Source organism: Crotalus tigris, unplaced genomic scaffold (genome assembly GCF_016545835.1).
Source record: "Crotalus tigris isolate CLP2741 ecotype Arizona unplaced genomic scaffold, ASM1654583v1 scf7180000018940.2059657, whole genome shotgun sequence".
In the NCBI taxonomy this organism is placed as follows: domain Eukaryota; kingdom Metazoa; phylum Chordata; class Lepidosauria; order Squamata; family Viperidae; genus Crotalus; species Crotalus tigris.
In genome coordinates, this window is record NW_024097284.1 from 1,145,756 (window position 1) to 1,167,666 (window position 21,911).

At 36.2% G+C, this 21,911-nt stretch overlaps 1 protein-coding gene across 2 annotated transcripts in view; it reads left to right on the forward strand.

The window, feature by feature from the left end:
- GPR158 (G protein-coupled receptor 158) overlaps positions 1-21,911 on the forward strand; it is a 176,377-nt gene that overhangs the window by 82,536 nt on the left and 71,930 nt on the right. For both annotated transcript variants that reach the window (XR_005558465.1, XM_039357716.1), the window contains exons 3-4: positions 12,292-12,394; positions 19,990-20,207. Coding sequence is in view for 1 of the 2 variants with exons in the window: in XM_039357716.1 (XP_039213650.1) it covers positions 12,292-12,394; positions 19,990-20,207 (321 nt within the window). In the remaining variant the exon portion in view is untranslated. The remainder of the gene's footprint in view (positions 1-12,291; positions 12,395-19,989; positions 20,208-21,911) is intronic.

Genomic DNA, 21,911 nt, shown 5'->3' on the forward strand with positions numbered 1-21,911 from the left:
TCTTGGGGAGACCATAGAGTTTGGGGCATCTGGATGATTTGAGCATGTGCAAGCACTTGGAGGGCGGCTGTCAATCTGTCCCTGTGCCCAGTCCCCCTCCCTCCCAGGGCCATTATCCTCCCCCACCTCCAAGGCCGTTGTCGTAATTCCTCCGCCCCCCCCCACATACACAAACACACATGTATATAATTTATCTTTTAAATGGCTTTATGTTCCCAAAATAAGATGAATTACTATATGGCCTAAATTAAATTATTATTTCTATGACTGAATTAATCCCCCAATCATACTAAATATTTATTATATGATACGTATCTCTTTTTATCAGTTTTTCCTTTTTAATGTTTTCATTAAATGTCCAATAATTTCTGAGTCTAAAGGGAAGTGCTTATCCCTGTTTCTTAGCTGAGGGAGCCAGTTTTGTCTGAAGATATTTCTGTGGCCATGTGGTCAGCATGATTATATGACAAAGGTGCTTGGTACTCTGTTACCTTCCCACTGAAGTGGTACCTATTTATCTACTCACATTTGTTTGCTTTCACACTGCTAGATTGGCAGGATGGGGCAAGTAACAGGACCTCACCCCATTGTGCCATAGCCGGGTCTTGAACATAGGCTGTCAATTTTCCAGCTGACAAGCTCAGCATCTTTAACCACTGAGCCACAGTGCTCCCTTTTGTTTAAAAGTGATATGTACAAATGTTAGTGACATGAGTGTATATGTGCTTTTATATACAGATTATATATTGTTGATGGAGAATCCAAATTATTTTCAGTGAACATTAGATTGTATGATACTATGGAGAGTATGGATCTAAAAATTAACATATCGAAGAAGTCATATTTATCAAAGAAAGAAAAATGAATGATTGAAAGTTGCTCATAAATTGCAAAAAACTAGAGCAAGTATTTGAATTTGTGTAGTACAGTAGAATGCTTATCATAATCAGAAAATGTTGAAATTTTAAGTCATGCAAATGGTGATAGAAAGGTAGTAGCTAATGCGATTTCTTGCAACGCATGAATGTTAAGACCTATGCAAGATCAAGCTTCCATCATTTTTATAACACTGTATAAAGATGAACACTTGATATGTCATGAGAAACGTAACAGCTGGATACAGTGGGAATACGTTACTAAAGAAGGAGAGGAAACGGGATCAAGGATGAATGTGTCCCAAACAAATGTAGATTGAATATAAAAGTGAATGACAAAAAAACCCCAACTAGTACAATTTCAGAAAAGGATATATATGATAAACTGTTGCACTACTACTTATTTAAGGAAATTTTGTGTCTTTTTACTTTTGTTGCAACTTCGGGGCCAGAAGAATTTTGAAGTTTATTTTTAAATCACAAATATCTGGAGTTTTTTTAATTTTGTTTTGTTTACTAAGAAGCAGACAGTTATTGACTAATCACCACACTATGTCAGGAAGAAGCTGTTGCCCAGAATGAAAAATAAGATAGGACAGAGGAAATGAATTTAAAATGAAAAACTGATGTTCTAATTGTAAACTCCATGCTAACCGTCCAAAACCTATTGAAATCAATAGGTTTGTGTACACATGATTCAGTTTTGCTTTGTAGTCTTTCATTTGGTATTCCATCTCATTGTTTTCAAAACCTTTTTCCTATAGTAAAGTACATTAGTATAGGTTTGTGAAAGGAAGAGAAGAAGTAGATATATGAATATTACTTATGTAATTTATTCATCTATATGATTGACATATATGAAAGAGGAGACATGTGTCTTTTCATGATACCTAAATAATCCATGTTAATATCATTTCCTGCAAGTGGATAATATAGATTTTAAATTATCTTACTATAAACAAACAATGAACCACTTTTTCATACCTTACAGTATAAAAACAGTGTAAAACTGGTTTTCAGACTATGTTTCTAAGAGTCATTCTTTCACCAAGCATCTCTTGGTAAGACCACATTTGGAATACTGCATCCAGTTTTGGTCACCACGATGTAAAAAAGATGTTGAGACTCTAGAAAGAGTACAGAGAAGAGCAACAAAGATGATTAGGGGACTGGAGGCTATAAGGAAAAATTGCTGGAATTGGGTATGTCTACTTTAACAAAGAGAAGGACGAGGGGGGACATGATAGCAGTGTTCCAATATCTCAGGGGCTGCCACAAAGAAGAGGGAGTCAAGCTATTCTCCAAAGTGCCTGAAGGCAGGACAAGAAGCAAAGGATGGAAACTAACCAAAGAGAGAAACAACCTAGAATTAAGGAGAAATTTCCTGACAGTTTGAACAATTCATCAGTGGAACAATCTGCCTCCAGAAGCGGTGAATGCTCCAACACTGCAAGTTTTTAAGAAGAGACTGGACAGTCATTTGTCTGAAATGGTATAGGGTTTCCTGCCTGAATAGGGGGTTGGACTAGATGACCTCCAAGGTCCCTTCCAATGTTGTTGTTGTTGTTGTTGTTATTATTATTATTATTATTATTATTATTATTATTATTATTATTTACTACCTTAAAAAGCTTGCACCCATAGCTGAGCGCTGTCTTGAGAATCCTTACAAATGCTAAGTCTGCCCACTTTTTTGTAATTTTCTACAATTTATTTTTTTATTTGCATCCCAACTTTATTATTTTTACAGATAACAATAGCAATGAAACAACAATGCTTCTCATCTAGTATTGGAGTGAAACACTGCAAGAAATGTATTAAGCAGTTACCATGCAAGGGACTCACACCCAGCCATCTACCAATGGCACTGACTGGAATACGATGATGGTTCTTTTTAAGGACTGTCCTCCTCTCTTTCAGGAAGAGCAGGGATAGTCAACCTTGGCTCTTTTATGACTCGTGGACTTCAACTCCCAGAATTCCTGAGCCAGCTGGCTCAGGAATTCTGGGAGTTGAAGTCCACGAGTCATAAAAGAGCCAAGATTGACCACCCCTGAGGAAGAGGCTTACTAGTATCTAAACATGCAAATCTATTTACAGAGAAATAGGAATTTGATGTAGGGGATAGATGTTGTAATTGGCTTCTTTTCCTGACCTCTTCTCCCTCTTAAAATATTTATGCACATCCTTATCATCACAAAGTCCACTGGAGACTGGAGCTCTCATTTTTCTACTCAATAAACAATTTCCCAGAGGAGTAGCTAGTGCAGAATAGCTGGCCACATTCCCAACTTTCTATGTCTATTATTGTGATGACACAGAACATAGACATGTGTTCTAAATGCTGAAGGTAGAAGATAAGACTAAAATTGTTTAGCTTCCTAAAAGGGAAAACTAGGTTTCTAGGTTATTGCAGGAAAAAAAAAAGATATATAGTAGTCCCAGAACAGAGCAATATATGGAGTCTTCTCTTTCTCTTTTATTCAGTCTATCTTGATCATATTCCATAAGGCAGCACTGTGTTCTCAAATGTTCATGACAACTTCCTGTATCTGAAGGCTTGGTCAACCATTGAGGGATGATAGAGAGTGAAACCCTAAAACACATCTGGGAATCCTAGATTAAGGAAGCTTTCCTATTGCTTTCAAATTTGCCCTTAATAAGAAATCTGTTTTAGGGATCATAGTCTGTGCTAAAATTTGTCTGGATAAATATAAATATATAAATGTGTATTTTGAATGCCATCTTATTAAATTTTGTCATAAAGAAAATTAAAGATTTCAAGCATTTGAAGAATAATTTTCTGGGTATTATTTAGTTCCCTGTAGCTTGAGTTAATTAACTGAAATTCTTCTTCAGATGCCCCATTTTTTAAAGGTTAGATGATGACTGACAGCAGAGCCTTTTTAATAATGGTGGTACTTGAGGTAGGATACCTCCACCCAAAACATATGTCATATTCATTTAGGCTCCAGGCACGTTTATTCTTTGAAATAAGACTTACATTTCTGTATGTGCAAATGAGTTCTTTTTCTGATCCCAGCTGCCTTAAATCGTTTTAATTGCTTATAAAATACTTTGGAAACAATTTGACTGAAATAAAGCAAATACATAAATGAATAGAAAAGCCGTAATTCAGTGATATCCTTTGAGTATTGGAAACTAAATGCTTTATATTTCTAATTAAAGAGGATGATATAGCAAAGCTGGAGAAACAAATAGGCTGTGTGATCAGGATTTTTTAAAAATAATATTTTTATTAATTTTCTAATTTTACATTTAAGTATTTAAAAAGCAACGTGGTGGCTGGGTTAATCAATAGTTCAATAACATACAAAAATCTTTAGTACTAATCTCAAACTACAACCTCAAATATTTCCTCTCTTTTTTCCTTAATATCTACTATCTCATATTTAAGTTAATACAATTCTTATTATATTACCTAAATAAAAATATCATTATTACATTTATCAATAAATTTTAGCTTATTCATATCTTAATTACTTTTAAATTCAATATTTACATTCAATCAATGTCCTGTTATTGGTTTTTCCCAATTTTTAGTTTCCCATCAATATTCAAATTTAACATTTGATATTTATAATTTCCAGGTTTTAGGTAACCAAAGTTTCCTTCATAACAAAATCTAATATTCAAAATACACATCTTATCTATTTGGGTATAATCTTGTTCTATTTCCTAAAAATTATCTATTTCCCCCATCTTACATGATCTAATTAATAATACAATCAAAGCCCATTATATATATTGTCTGAGTTAATCAATAAATCAAACATATTCATAATATTTTTTTTCTTTTGGGTCCAATTTTTAAGTATTAAACATATAGCATCCTTATTTTCAACTAATTTTCAAGTGTTTTAAATTTAATTACCAAAATTTCCCTTATCTCATCTTCTCCTTTGACCCTCTAATTAGTAATATGAAATCCCCTCTGATAAATCAAAACCCCAATTTTTTCAGCCTTATTCTAGCTTGCCTTCTTTGCCAATTAGCCTTCCATGTTAACGCTTTTAAATCATCAAATAGATCTCCCTCTATTATTATATATATATTGTTTGGTATAAGAGAGACCATTTGGTTGCTGTTTTTTTGGAAGGGCTAGCCCATTTGTATTCCTTAAATTGTTTTCCTATTATTCCAAATCCCCATAATTGTCCTGGTATGTTTATCTTCCATTTTGTTCTTACATTCTATCTGTTCTTCTTCTTGCTTCTGATTTATATAGAAAATCTTTTTCATTTTCAATGTTGTCAGTCCCTTTTCTGGATATTCCATTGATTGTATTTGTTGGTCAATTGAGTCGTCTGTCTTAGTATTTGATTGTTCCACTTCTTTTGTTACCTTCTGTGTTGTTGGTTCTTTAGTTGTAGTCAGAATTTGGGTTTGATATTTGAGCTGACTTCTGTAGTATCTTATTTTGTCACACACAGAAACGATGGTTTCATGTATTGCTTTCAACATGGAAAGAATCTTTTCCTGGTCTTCATCCATCTTCTCTTAATAGTGCGTTAAGTTGAGGACTTTGAAATCAGACGATGAAAATAATTTTATAGCTGGGTATGGGACCTCTGTTTTACATGTTTGTAGGTAGTCTTTATAATAAAAGTCATTTATCAAGTAAGATTTTATAATCCAAGATATTTCATCATCTCAAATAGACCAATATTCCTCAGATTAAAAAGTAGGAAGGCAACTCCCCACATACAGCTCTAAAAATCAATAAAGGTTTTCATTCATAGTTCAAGGAGGCCAGCCATGCCATCCAGAAGTTCTCTTTACAGCTGAACTTCTCACAGGTGGTGTTTATCAAAGCTAAAAGAGTCTTATCTGTAGTCTGGGTTTCAAACCAAGTCTCCTTTAGGCAATAACAAATTGTAAAACCAAGCTTCACCACAGGATGTCGCCGATGCTGCTTAAAGTTTTTTAAGTCCAAAATTTTTATAGTCCTTTTTCTAATTTCATTTCTTTTTTACAGATAAAAATAAAAGTCTTCAGTGCAAATAAGAAAACTTTTGGGCCCCAAGTTTCAGAAACATATAAATCCAATTAGATTAAAGTTATTCTTTTAGTGGTTTAACTCCCCTGGGTAATCAGTCGCCGCTATTCTTAGAGGGTGGGATAGAAATTCCCTTCCCTCTCTCCTCACAGGAGGAAAGATACTTTGGCCAGCTTTTACAGGAAGAAAAATACTTAGGATCTTAGAGAGAAGATCAGATCTCATCCAGTTTCATCTGTGTTGCTTTAGAAGTGCCTGGTAGTAAGTTTGATTTTGGCTGTCTGCAGCCTAGTGACGAGTCATATTGCTATGGCCAGTCTTTCCTCTGCCAGTTTGGAGGGCTGCCCCGGATCAAGTGGAAGGGTTACTGCTCACCCGTCATCAAGCAGGGATCCCCTCCTTGCTTGTCGCCCCTACAGAGTGACTTTCGGCTCTTTCCAGGGTCCCCCAGTGGAACAAAACCGAACGCGGAAGATGGACTCGCCTTCCGCCATCTGCGGCGGCCGTGATGGCAAACTGGAAGACCAGGAAATTTATTCAAAGTGATGCCAAATATCTCACTTTGGAGCTAATATCATGGTCTTGGTTGTGAAAGAGTCACATTTCTTTGTTCATAACTTAATCAGCCAATCGTGTATCTTATATGTCAGATTTTTTTTAGTGAACTTATCAGAAATCATTTTCCACATTCAGTCAAACATTATGGGTACAGCTCAAGTTGCCTATTTATCTGCTCCTGTAAATTTGAAGGAAGAAAAGTCTGAATCATACAGGATTTCAGTTTGGTTTTCTAAACTGATTTCCTCCCTAGATACAGGATTATATTTTACAAAATTGGAATAGAGTATTTACTTAAAATGCCTTTAACCTACAGGTGGATTTTTATTTTATTTTATTTTATTATTTTCTTATTAATTATTTTATTATTTTATTTCTTGACTTGATTATTTTTACAAATAATTCAAAGTGGCAAATTTATTCAACACACCTTCCTCCTCCTATTTTATATGCTTATTCTGTCTAATTTTTAATGCAATTATTTGATGCAATTATTAATACAATTAATACAATTAATGCAATCTAGAATATTGTCATCTTTATGCCAGATTTCTTTTTGGGATTATGATATGTAGTTTTTATTCCTCTCTCAAAACAAATAATAAAAAATTAGTAGTAGTAAGGAACAATGGAGCAGAAAAGAATATTTCAATGTTCTTATTTTTATATCTGCTTTAATTTGTTTTTTAAAATCTGCATAGTGAACATATTTGTTCATATTATAGCATAATTCTCTTTGAAGTTTCACATTGTATATTTTGTGATCTTGCACACAATTTGATGCAACAAAACTGACTTCCTGCTTTAGAAGTTTCAACCCGGAGGAATCCACCACCCATCTGAGTCATGACTATTCTTCTGAGCCAAAGAAATAACATTTCTGTTGATAATTTTATTAGTTTTTATTTTATTTTTATTTTCTTCATGAAAGAAAAGAACGTAACTGCCTTTCAGGTATTCTCTGAAGAAAGACTGCTCTGTGACCTAAAGAAAAGCAATGCTATCCAAGAATATGAGATGAACATTTGAGAAATCAGACTTTGCTAATAGGAAAGGCTGGTTTAATTGGGCTTCAGTCAACACCATTACTCAGCTTTTGATTGGCACTTTAAAATAAAAAATAAAGTTCCACTAATAACATTAATAAAAAATTAAGAGCAAATATAATTTTAAAAGCACAGCTCCTAAATTGTGCTGTCCAAACAAATTCATCCATGAATAATTATCTTCCAAATTCATACCTTGAATATGTAATCTTAAAGATAGTTTGCTCAAATGGAACCATATATTCTCAACTGTCTGCCAAAATGCCTGCTATTACGTTTCTCTGGAAATCGATTGTTGATTAGGGTAGCCAAGCAAACTATTGAAAAATTTTGCTCATATCTTTGCTTATGTCCATTCATAAGGAGATCCTGTGAAGGATAAAGATGACAGCTAAGGAAGCTAAGATGGTGATCATAAGAGCTGATTCATTGCCTTTTCCAAAGCACTTTTGAGAATTGTCTCATTGATAAATATTCTTGAATTTTATCATGAAATGATAAATGTGTTTTTAAAAAAGAAAAAAAGTGGAATTGTAATAATAAATATAAGAAAGAGTGGATCAAAATAATCATTGCAATAGAAGAAGGAATATGGGGATTTGTCCAACAGGTGAGACCTTCTCTCTTCCAAAGCTTTGGAAACTGTAACATAGGTGAGAAGAATAACGGGATGCCTAGGAGAAACCATGGCCCTACTTAAGGTCAGGGTTGTCCACAAAGGGATCAATCAAGGCAAGATATGAGCTGTGATGGTCCAAGTTCTTTCTCTTTTTATGGTTGTATCTTGATTGTTTTTAAATCACCACTCCTAATATTCTTATTCCAGGGATAGGCAACCTTGGCTCTTTTATGACTTGTGGACTTCAACTCCGGAATTTTGGGAATTGAAGTCCACGAGTCATAAAACAGCCAAGGTTGCCTACCCCTGCCTTATCCTAAACTAATTCCCTGTTTTCTCAGAGACACCTTCACTTGGATTGGAGGAACTAATGCCCCACAATGGCCAAGGAAATGGGAAAATACAAAAAAAAGCATAGTTCCTTGAAAAACCTTTAGCAGGGCTTCATGTTGTACAATCCCTGACCTGAAAAAAATCTAATAGAAAACCATAATCATCATCATAATAATAAAGAAGTTAAATTACTCCAGGACTTTAGAGTTCAAATTCGAGACTGAACCATAGTCAATAAGAAAGACAAAAAAAAAAAAAAAGGTCTGGCTAATAGACGTGACAATACCTGGGGGCAGCAAATAGAAGAGAAAGAACTGGAGAAGACAACAAAATACAAAGACCTATAAATAGAAATAGAACAACTATGGCAAAAATGCATAAATAGTTATAATAGTAATAGGTGCCTTGGGGGCAATTCTAAAACAACCGGAGCACTTTCTGAACATCATCAGCATTCACAAAATCACCATCAGTCAATTGCAAAAGGTAGCTTTACTTGGAATAGCTTACATTCTTGATGATACCTTTAACACCATCAAACATCAACATTTGCCTATCCCAAGTCATTGGGAAGAACTTGATATGTAGATAAAAATGCCAAATCCAGTCTAAACATGTGGCTGGCTTTGTAATAAACCAATAATAACCTGATTATCATCAGTGTAGAGTGATACCTCTATTCTACTTAGACTATTAACAAGAATGCTTCTTACAAACTAAGGAGCTTGGGCATTTTCTACATTTTCTACATTGATGTAGCAAAAGCAGCAAGCCATGAACCAGCTTACTATATTATGGTGGAAACAGAGCCCTTTCATTCTATTTTCACAGATGAAAATGGGCTCACCCTTGTGCACTTGTAATAAACATATCCTTACACCAGGTTTTTTTTCTTTTTTCTTTTCTTGAACAACTCCATCTCTTTCTCACATGCTGGTAAAGGCTTTTTTTTGCTATTGATTTTTTTTTCAAACAATGTATCCTGTGCTGATTTAAAAGCAAACAGATTTGTTTGGTTAAAGATGCAAGCTAGAAAAATGTACCGTATTTTCCGGCATATAAGATGACTTTCTAAACCATGAAAATATTCTCAAAAGTCGGGGGTCATGTTATATGCCCAGTCGTCTTATACGCGAAAAATACCATATTTTATGGCATATAAGATGACTTTCTACCATGAAAATCTTCTCAAAAGTCTTATACGTCCAGTCGTCTTATACGCCAGAAAATACGGTAATTGGGCCTTATAATGTATTACTAACAGTTCAAAATCGGCTTTAAAATCGGCTTCAGCAATAGCTGGCAAGCAAGTGACTCTTATTTTCTTCCATTTATAAGAGATAAGTGGAATTGCAATTAACTTTTTTTTAATTTTGGGGGGGATATTGGAATTGCACTGTTTTCTGTATATACATCCCACTATGCTTGATCTCTAAATTATCATAAAATGTATCACCAGCTATGATTCCAGTGTAAGGATACTACAATATAATATTATAACATTTTTGTGTTTTATATTCTGTTTCCATAGGATTAAATTGTATAATAGGGGACTGGAGGCTAAAACATATAAGGAACGGTTGCTAGAATTGGGTATGTCTAGTTTAACGAAGAGAAGGACAAGGGGGGACATGATAGCAGTATTCCAATATCTCAGGGGCTGCCATAAAGAAGAGGGAATTAAGCTATTTTCCAAAGCACCTGAAGGCAGGACAAGAAGCAACGGGTGGAAACTAATCAAGGAGAGAAGCAACCTAGAACTAAGGAGAAACTTCCTGACAGTGAGAACAATTAACCAGTGGAACAGCCTGCCTCCAGAAGCAGTAAATGCTCCAACACTGGAAGTTTTTAAGAAGAGACTGGACAGCCACTTGTCCGAAATAGTGTAGGGTTTCCTGCCCGAGCAGGGGGTTGGACTAGATGACCTCCAAGGTCCCTTCCAACTTTACTAATATGAACATAATTCTTTCTTTCTTTCTTTCTTTCTTTCTTTCTTTCTTTCTTTCTTTCTTTCTTTCTTTCTTTCTTTCTTTCTTTCCCATGCAATAATATAGTTAATTGTAGGGGATACCATTAATAACTTTCTAAAAGGTTCAGAACATTAAAAACTTTACAGCATTTATGATCTTACTTTATTCTTCTGCATTCTGGAAATGAATCTCATTGCTGATTAATATAGATTAAAAGATGTGTCAGAAATAACTGCCCTCTCAAAGATTATAATGGCTGTATGCTGAATTGTGATAAGCTCATTTTCCTGATGTATCATTCCTGCCATGGTAAAAAGATGGAAAGGCAGAAAAACAGCCTTCTATTCATGCAGAAATTGTGATAATGTTTTGCTGAGCTGAAAAGAGGGCTGACTTTTTGTGATTTGATGAAAGGCAAAAGAAGAATTGGCAACATGCAGAATGACAGTGATTATATAGTTGTGTTATCTAAATGTTCAGTAGGTGAACAAAGTAGGGCATTTTCACATTAACTGCCTAATGTAGGAGTATACCTATAATTATATTATATGTTGTGTCCAGGGTATACAGTATATAGGACTGGTGTTCATATGGATATATTTATATACATGTACACTACAGACTAAATATACATATGTCCATCATTTGCAGAGATGATCCACCTTTTATTTTTTTTAATGTATTTTTAATTTTTTTAAGACCAGGGATATCTCAATGATATGGCAAAAAGTTAATATGACAGCCACAACAATGGATATTGTGGTTTTATAAATTTGTGCAATGCGTGTAAGATGCATGTAAAACCCAAGATTTGCTTAGTTTTTACATGCATTGCAAGTGTGATGCTCATAAAAAACAGGCAGCTCTTTGACTGTAGCATAATGAGTACAATCTTTTCTGACCACATCTTTAGAACCCCTGATGAAGACCAAGAAAATGGTGGTTACTTTTCAAAAGGGGGGGGGGAGGTGTGCTAGAATTCCCTCACAGAGCCAAACAGTGGATAGGCACAATATTTTTTCTCTATATGGCCTATTTCAGGAAAACATTATGGGAAGAAAAGAAGGCCATCAGAGCAAAGGAGAAGTGAATGAAGGCTGGAAGGAGAATAGTGACCCACAAGAAGTCAGAACAAGGAACTGACAGTTAAAGCCTAAGGTGGGATGTGAAGAGAGAGAAAAAATTGGTTCCTCCAAATTGTTCAATACCATTTTCCACCCAACCAGCTTCCAGCAAGAGAAAACAAGATGGTACCTATCAGGCAGCCGGAACTATGAAAGATTTCTCACACTAGAAGTTAGTGATTCCCACGGAAAGGTTTTCATTCCACTTTGCCTCTAAATCCTACAAATTAACAAGGATATATATTTTATCATTTTATTACTCTAATTCATTTCCTTTTCATGCTATTCTGTCAATCACTGTGAGTGTTTAAATACAAAGCACATGTAGATGTGAGACACTTTTTTATGTGAATATGAATGAACTGTGCAGATTCCACCTAACAAATCTGGTTTTCGAATTGACTAAATGAATCAGAGTGTTAGAGTTGTTCACCAGATAAATTGGAAGCAAAGAGATTTCTTCCTTTAGATTTTTGCAAAATTCAAGAGAAGAGAACAATTCATCATTATACCATTTTAATGAAAAACAGTTTTGCCACAAAAATCTTGTCTGGGTAATAATGTAGTTTTCATTTGTTGCATTGAGGTCTTTTTAAAATCTCTTTTATCAATTTTTTTACAAAAGAAAACTGAACCCCACCTGCTGAATTGCTGGCCTTGAGATGAACTACTACAATGTCTCCATAAAGGAAAATGGGTGTGTCTTTCATCTTTTTTTTCCCCTTGTCTGCCTTTCTTTCTTCTAGTGTATACCAATTAAAGGCCTGGGATTTGTGCTTGGAGCCTACTCATGCATTTGTAAGACTGGATTCTATAATCCCAAAATATTTTCAATGAACATCTTTCACAGTAAGTGCTTTTGCTTAAGTCTGCAAGAGAGAACACATTAATAATGTAAGATTCCCTTTTATCCTTGTCAGGGTTATGCATCGGACTCTAACGTTCTGCAACTCAGGGATTATATAATCACTTAAGAAATTTTAGGCCTGTGGTTTGTCATCTGTGATGCTCTCTACAGTCTGTAAAACATATCCACTTTTATGGGTATTTGATTTGTAAAAGCTTTGCTCCTGGGCTGTTACAGTTTTCAGAACCAATATAAGGACAGCAGCTATTTTAAAATGCATATTAGTTGTCTTTTTGTTAATTTTAATCCTTCCCCTATATCAGTGTTTTTCAACCTCAGCAATTTTAAGAAGGGTGGACTTCAACTGCCAGAATTCCCCAGCCAGCATTCTGGGAGTGGAAGTCCACTCATCTTGAAATTGCTGAGGTTGAAAAATATTGTATTTCTCTATATAACAGCTGTATGAAATGTTTAAATGTATGCTTGGTCTACAGTCTATAAAAATTACAACCCATATTCCCAAATTCATGGATGACTTTTAATCTGTTAAACTTATCCTTTCTTGTATGTTTCTCTGAAAAAGGGAAGCTTGCTCAGTCTCCCTCAAGCTAGTAGAATGAATAATTTAATCTGATCAGACAATCATGAGTGGTGTACAGAATTAAACATAGCAAGAGTCTTCCTTGTACTTTTTCATATTTGTACATAAGTTATGCTCAGTTTACTCTCACCGGCATCTACAGCAATGGCTACCTTTTTCAAAATCGTAAGTGTAAGTCCTTCTCCCTTTGAAAGTATGTTGTATCTTAAAATGGCAACAGGTTGCAATCGCCCCCATCTCTTTAAAATTAGTGCATGTTGTTAACAATGCCCGTTTATTCTCATGATATATAATTCTACCCCATAAAAAGTTGCCTTGTTGGCTTCCATGTGTTGGCTTGCAGTGGTATTATTAGTACCTCTGAGCTCCCAATATCTCTAGGATCAATGTTCCTAAATTCTGTCATAATTTGTCTCTCCAAAGAAATGTTTCTTTTTGCACAAGAAATGCTAGTAGTTCTTTAGAGAGCAAATCACATATGTAAGCACAAATCTGCTGCTATAAGTTATACATGAATTTGTTTACAAGTATATATGAACACATATATCGTAGATATTAGATGTACAGTATAGGACTAGCATATCTGGACCAAAACATCCAAACAGCTACTTGTTAGAATTTATCTTGGCTTTCATATAGTGGTCATTTGGATTCTTACAATCCAATTATTGTAACCTTGTATTAGAGGCAGCAGCATCTGAAAGATTGGAGGAAACCAGAGTCACGGTTTTTCCCTCCAGATCTCGTTCCTCAAATTGTTGTTGTTCAGTCAATAAGTCATGTCTGATTGTTTGTGACCCCCATGGACCATAGCACACTAGGCCCTCACTAGTTCTCCCAGAGTTGGCCCAAATTCATGGTCATTATACCAATGATACTATCTAACCACCTCATTCTCCGCTGTCCCCTTCTTTTGCCTTCAATCTTTCCCTACATCAAATCTTCTCCAATGACCTTCTTCTCCAATAAGCTAATGAAATATATGCCCTCAATACAGAAGTTCTGCACTCTCTGGCAATCAACAGGGAATAATGATCAGTGACACTAACATGTGAGTGCAGAGAGGAATACAAGAATTGACAAAGAGAACTGAAGCTATCTCTGTGTTCCAGTTAGCCCGTCTAGCCTTACAAATGGAAGTGCCAAGCAATACTTCTAATAATGGGGCAGAATAATTACAGGAAAAAAATAGTGAACAAATAAAATTAGAAATGAGTTGGCAATATGTTCATAAACCTAGAATTTAAAAAGTATCCATATGCCAAATTCAAACTAAATTAAGCTTATTTTAGACTTGTTTCTTTCAAATTGTATTCATTAAAATTAGCATTCATGGTGACAATAAAAATCCAAAGTAAACATTAGATAAATGCTGGCACATACATACTTACTTGCAAGAACATTGCACAGAACTTACATAGATTGTTGCTTCTGAGAAACTGTTTTTTTTTTTAAATCAGGCTCTCAGTCTGCCAAACTGAATATATGTATCTTTCAAAACCAAAGGGTAAGATAGCTCATATCAAGTGTCAAACCATGGAAAGAAAAAACCACAGGTTTAAAGTCAGTAATATACCCTGTCACCTCCCTTGCTACATAAAACAAGACTACTGATATCATTGAAATGAATGCACATTGGGCATTTTATAGTACAGCAATATTCAGTCATGACCGGAAGAGCTATTTTGCAAAGCTTGAGAAAAAGAAAAATGGATTTGGACAGAATGAAAAACAGTGCTTACGGGAGAAAACATCCTTGTCAAGAAAGAGAGAATAAAACATGGTGGAGCCAAATAAGGTTGGGTGTAGGGAAATATTGATTAATAATTATTTAGAAATTGGCCCCCTTAATTTTCAGGGAGATTTAGCAAAACATTTAGGACTAAGAGGAGGAGTGAAAAATGGTTATTTGCTAATTGGGCAGGGTTTCTTAATTACAGCTTTAAGTCAGTCCCCAGGTGATTCAGTGAAGAAATTGGGTTAGATGGGTTAGATGTGCTGTTTTCTAAAAACATGCATTTTACATTTCTACTTTTGTTCAGAAAGCTATTTGTGCCCAGCTCAAAAAGCAGAATTTGATTTTGCAACCTCTAGTGCTCTGTGAAATTTCCTCAGCACATTAGTTTGAAAAAAGATTGTTTATCTAACAGCCAGCTCTGCAAACCCAGCAAGGAATCTGAAAGTCAAGCTGTGTTCTTGCTTGCTCACCATCATTAATAATCAAGAGTTTGCCGGCCAAATGCCTCTACCACTTAAAATTTTGCCATCCTTCTGCTTTCTGTAAGGCTGCACAGTTGTAGGTCGAGGCAGAACTGGGAGGTAAAGTGGGCTGCCGAGATGGCAGGGCAGATGGAATTTTGTTTGCAATTCTGTTTCTCAGACTCGTGCCAAAAAATAGACAAGTTGTTAATTTTTTGGAACTGCCTCCAAAGGCTCAGAAACCAACCAGTCCCAACTGGAGGTAATGAGAAACTGCCCTGTCTCTGAAACCTTTCAGAGAAAACCTTGCAGCAAAAGGCTTTAAATACTTATAAAGGGCATTTTAAAATGATACATTTTAAAATGGATAGATATCAAAATCACGTACGACAAGTAACCAGAATGAAAAGTAAGGTAACCTGGATCATGAGCAAATATTTGGAACATTTGATTTGTAAGCCAATGGCTAACAAGTTGCATGCTAAAGAGGTCTGCCCAAATTGTTTGGTGTGTATTATTCAGAAGTCATGGTCTTATACTTCATTAGTAGATCAGGTCTGTGAATTCAATAACAATAACAATAATAGAGTTAGAAGGGACCTTGGAGATCTTCTAGTCCAACCCTTTGTTCAGACAGGAAACCCTATACCATTTCAGACAAATGGTTGTCCAGTCTCTTCTTAAAAACTTCCAGTGCTGGAGCATTCACAACTTTTAGAGGCAAGTTGTTCCACTAATTGATAGTTCTAACTGTCAGGAGATTTTTCCTTAGTTCTAGGTTGCTTCTCTCCTTGATTAGTTTCCATCCGTTGCTTCTTGTCCTGCCTTCAGGTGCTTTGGAGAATAGCTTAACTCCTTTTTTGTGCCAACCTGAGATATTGGAACACTGCTATGTCACCCCTAGTCTTTCTTTTCATTAGATTAGACATTCCCAATTCCAGCAACCTATATGTTTTATGTGTTTTAGCCTCCAGTCCCCTAATCATCCTTGTTGCTCTTCTCTGTCTCAACATCTTTTTTACATTATGGTGACCAAAACTAGATGTAGTTGTTGGTTGTCTTGTTGAGTTTGACCATCCTGTATATAATCTGTTGCCCTCAAGTTCCATTTTTGTAATCCCAAGAAACCCCTTCAACTTCATTACCATCTCATTAAAAAAACCAAAGACCCTCCAAATCCATAAAAGCAATAAGAGCTCCTCAATTCACCCATGTGTATCACATGAATTTTATATCATCACTCACCTATCAAAGGCCTAATTTCCCCCAATCCTGTAATTGCCTTACTCACTGGGTAATTATCATGTATATTCAGCCCAAAAAAATCCTAAGGTTTAAATCAAATCCAGATATGCTGTGTATCCACAAACATGACCATATCTGCAATATAACTGAATGCAACATACTGTTAATATTCAAATGGGATGGGTTGTTTTTTTAAAAATTCATAACTACATTGTTTGAGAGCAAGAGACAGTGGACAGTTCTCATCCCTTCAGTTCACTGTTATAAGACCTTTCCTATGTGAAAAATTGGTCCATACTTTTTCTTCTTTTTCCATCCTCTTCCATTCTCTCTTTTTCCTTTTTTGGATTATATATGTCTGTTTAGTGGATTGCAGAAGCAAAGTAACTCCTCCCTCCCTCTGTCCCTTACCCTGCCAGCAGCAAGGAAGCCTTGTTTGAACAATACCTAAGAAATCTACCTCCTCTTCATTGGCTTCACAACTGAACCTTTGTCACTTTGGTAGGAAATTGTAGGCATTATTCCTCTCACACATATACATAGATCCTGCCTACAGTACCTTTCAGTATGTCCCTTTTTGGTTGACAAAATTACTACAGTATTACTACATTACATTACTACATTCTCAACTTCAACAACTTGTGGGCTTCAATTCCAAGAATTTCTCAGCTAGCATTGAGTGGAGAATTCTGGGAGTTGAAGTCCACATTTCTTAAAATTGCTGAGGTTGAGAATCATTGTAAAAGATCCATTTTAACAAATCTGTAAGCCAAATTCTTGCAGAGGTCTTTTAGAAATTAGGCCAAAGGGTGCATAAAATTACACCGAAGGCTGCAGGCTGACCCAGCTATTCTTAGATTTATTTCCTCCTAATTTGGGAGACTAGAATTTGCTGCCTACTTATGAAGAACTCCTTGAAACATTAAAGCAGTTCAGAAATTATTTAACTGGCTTATTAAACTCTATGACATTTTGATCAAAATTAAAAAAATAAAGAGCAACTAAGATGATTAAAGGCCTGGAGACTAAAACACATGAACAGCTTTAGGACTTGGGTTTGGCTAGTCTAAAGAAAAGAAGAACTAGGAGTGATATGAGAGCTGCCTCAGTATTTGAGGGAAGGACAAAAACAATGGTTGGAAAATAATTAAAGAGAGAAGCAACCTGGAAGGAGAAACTTCTGAACGGTGAGGACAATTGGAACAGCTTGCCTTCAGAAATTACAAGCACTCCATTACTGGACCAGAAATGTCAAATACAATGCCCGTGGGCCGGATCCAGCCCACCATGTGGTTGCATCTGGCCTGCCGACCTGCTCTGGAAACAGCGAAGGATCAGCACGTGGCACCTTGGCACTGATCTGCAACCTGGTGCCAGCCATCAAAGCCAGAATGTGCTCAGCCTTAGATTCATGGGGCAGCCCTGGAACCAGCAGTGGGCTCCCCTGAGTGGTGGCAAGAGGTGGTGAGCAGGCGGAGGAAGGAAAGAGATGAGAATGGGAAGGAAGGGAGGGAAGGAGGAATGGAGGAAGGAATGGAGGAAGGAAGGAATGGAGGGTGGGAGGGTGGGATGGGAAAAAGAGAGAGGATGGGAGGGAGGGAGGGAGGAAGAGAGGGTGGGAGGGAGGGAGGGAGGGAGGAAGGAAGAAAGGAAGGAAGGAAGGAAGGAAGGAAGGAAGGAAGGAAGGAAGGAAGGAGAGGCAACTTGGTTGGAGATGCCCTAGTTCTTGGGCATCAAAGGAGTGGACTAGAAGATCTTCAAAGTCTCTTCCAGCTCTATTCCATTCTAAACAAACGTAAAACATTTTTCTGAGTCAACTATATCTCTCTAAAAAATAAGTAAATATGTAAGAACTGATCTTAAGGCATGGTATCCCCAGATGGGAGAAATAATTTACGCAAGGATTTTTCACTTAGATAGAGATGGTTGAAAAAGTTTCCTTCCAATCTCTCTAAAATTTACAAATATTCTCATTTCCCACATCATTTTTTAAAAAAAACCTTGTGTGCAGTTTTGCACACATTCCATCGTAGTATATATATTTATTCTAAACTTATTCTAAAAGATGCATTTGGTATATTATAAAATATAATTATAATATAATAAACAAATGTTAAACTAAAGAATATCAAACTTTGAAGCAGATGACTAAAAATAAAAAAGAAGGCATTCACTGATGATGACTGAATCTATTGGGATCTATTTTCACAGCTGAACTGAATCTTACCATCTTGAGAAGCAGCACTTAAAATTTTTCTTGCCAGTTTATATCACAATAGTTGACTCAACTGGAAGAGTTCCTACAGTATAAAGTTTTACATTATAATCTATCCATATTATATGTGGTCAAAGGTATATTAATGCTCACGAAAGGAGCTATGCTAGCTGGTTTTTAAACTATAATTTCACTTTGATGTATATTTTGAGCTGCATCTATGTAATTGTGAAGTTATCTCTTATAAACATCTGCTGATCTTTTTAACTTTAAGAAAAAAAAAGTAGTGCAGTAGTCCACTTAGAAATGTGAGTCAAGCCAACTTCTCCAGCATTTTGAACTACAACTTCAAGTGATGAGTTACCTATGTACACAAGTTGTGAGCAATCAAATCAGATGATCCCCAAATAAAGTTTATTTAAACATAAACAGTTTACAAAGATAGCTGGTGCTCTTTAAGTCTGTAGTACTCACGTATAGTTGTCAAATGATTCAGGCTCAGCTAAATAATTTAAATGAAGAACTTTGACAGATAATGTAAAATTAAAATTGGACATACATTCATGAATAAAGTAAGGGGAAATTAACAAACCATGTCAAGTAATGTTATCAAGCAACTACTGATGAAAAAAATATTGCACATTATGAATAACAATATGGAAAGAATATTAGAGATTATCTCAAACTAATAGCCTAGTTAGATAATTTAATTTATGGATGTTAGGGCAGTACTTATTTCAGAGTTGATGTAGACGAGGTACTTTGAGCATAGGACCTATTTAAAGTAATTAAACCAGTTTTCTATTTTCTGAGTGAGGCTCCCCAAAAGACAAATTTATTTGAATGAGCATATTCAGCAGCTACATCTTTAATGTGACTGTTTAAAGCAGCTGTATTTTTTTTCAGGATTACATTGAAACCTGAATAAATGGAGCTGCTTTAAAGAAGCTGCTGTCTATTCCAAAGCAATTATTTCAATTCTTTTTCCAAACATGTATAGCCCTAATGGACATAAATCATCTTACAGCTTTTCTTTCCCCTCTAGACAGTAGCATAGATTGCTTCACTAACATTAAAATGTGAAAAAAGTTCTCACTCCCTGCTGCCTTTCTTCTCCTTTTAAATAACTTCTGGACTTGTGCCCCCAAAATGTAGCATGCACGAGGGAAACTTGGCTAATGATTTCTGATCTCCAAGAGGTATGTGTTTTTTTCCAAATATCTCTGTAATTGTAGTCTATCAAATGCAAGGGTAGAACCTGCTCACCAAGGCAAAACCTTTTGTTTTTCTACTCCTTGAATGTATACTCTTTCCTCTTCCATATCTCACACTTTTAGGGAAGGATGCTGAGAGCCATTTTTCCAGGAGTGAGATGGCTGAGGATTTGTACACCTGCTTGCCCTGCAGGGAAGGATGTTCTGATTGTACAGATGATGCTCCCTGCTATGCACAGGAGGACCCCTATTTACGGCTTGCTATCATCTCCTTCCAAACTCTCTGTATGCTGTTGGACTTCATAAGCATGCTGGTGGTCTACCGTTTTCGCAGGGCAAAGGTAAATGTGAGGACCGCTTCCATTTTTTAAATCATCCTTCTCAGTTTGTTTGTCATAAATAGCTTTATCAGGGAATTCTCTGTGATTGTTCCAACAATCTTAATAAGTAAGACTTGTTTATTACTTACTTAATAAGTAAGACTGAATCAAGTTGGCTACAGAGAAAGTTCTGTTAGACAGATCAAACATAGATCTGGTTGAAGTTATTTTAATACTTCAGATCTTCTTGCTATAGAACTGTGGACCATTTATGCCTGCATTGATCCCTGATTGCTCTCACAGAGGCAGCAGTAGGGAGTAAAGGAATTCTAGCCCATACTATGATGGCTGAGCTCTAGTACAGAGTGTAGAGAGAACTTTCCTAAGAGAAAGTATCACATTCTCGCCAGGAAGAGGCAAGGCTGAGCTCAAAATGTAGCTTCTCTGGCTAAACATCCAGTTCCTCTGTGCAGTTTTTATTCTATGTTGAATTACATGGGGTTTGTCCACACAGAATTTAGGTATTATTTTGAATTCCCCAACTCTTATCTTCAGCAGGAGTGCTTTTGAAAAAACTTGTTGGGATATTCCACTTTCACACTATAGTTTGCACTTGCTTAACTATCACAATTGGGACCTGCAGCTCCATCCTTACGTGACATGTTCCTTAAGCAAGACATTATGAGACTGGGATGGACTTATGACCTCACTTCCACTGTGGTTGTTAAACAAGACATCACATGACCATGAGCTGTGATTTTATTCTCAACTTCTTTATTAACTGTTTGTCAAAAGCCATCTGTAAAGCACGCAAATGGTGATCACATGACTGTGGAATGCTGCACATTAATGTGATAGCCTCAAAATACTCAGTAATTTCCCTCATTGTTTAACAACATCAACAACAAAAAACCCTCTCCTTAAAATAGTGCAATGGTATTTTAATAATGCCTGTAAAAATAAAAACATAAAGTTACTTTTCATAAAATCACTTTTTCAGCGCCATTTGTAACTTTCAGCCATCATTTGTAACTTCAAATGCTTGTAAATGGGGCAGTTGTTGAATGAGGACCAGTTGTTTGATGGCAAACCATGTTACTAAACCCTGCTAACAGCAATCATTTTATAACTGGGGGTAGGAAAATGAAAGTATTGATTTCATACATATTATTAGTGTGTGTCCCTTGGGACCTGGTTTGTCCCACTGCACGGAGAAAGGAAGAATTTAGAATTATATCAGGACACACTATAGGTACAAACTGTAGAGAGGAATAAACCAGGATTCAGATACTGGAATAAGAACCAAATAGAAAGGCAGTATTCAGAGCAGTGTCAGAGCCAAAAATCAACCTTGTTGTTAGGGCTGTTGTTGAGTCCTCGGTTAATGGCAATGATGGCGCGAGACATTCTGTGGTTTCAGGAACTCTTTATTGCTCTTCAGTAGCCCCCGTTACAACTCTGAGCAGCACAAGCCTCTCAGCCTCTCTTAAAGACAAATCCCGGGCCAAAAAGCAACATTTAGGCACGCTGCGCGCCTCGCACCTGCGCGCGAGCGCTGGCACCAGCCAGTCTGGTCCCGGGCAGCTTGCAACTGCCCGGGACCATTGCAATGTCCCGAGCCTGCCTCTGCAGGCTCAGGACACAACACTCCTTTCCCCCCGGCTAAGACTACATGAATAATTACACGCGACCTCAACACGAGCGTGGTGTGCCCACCCTTGCTCA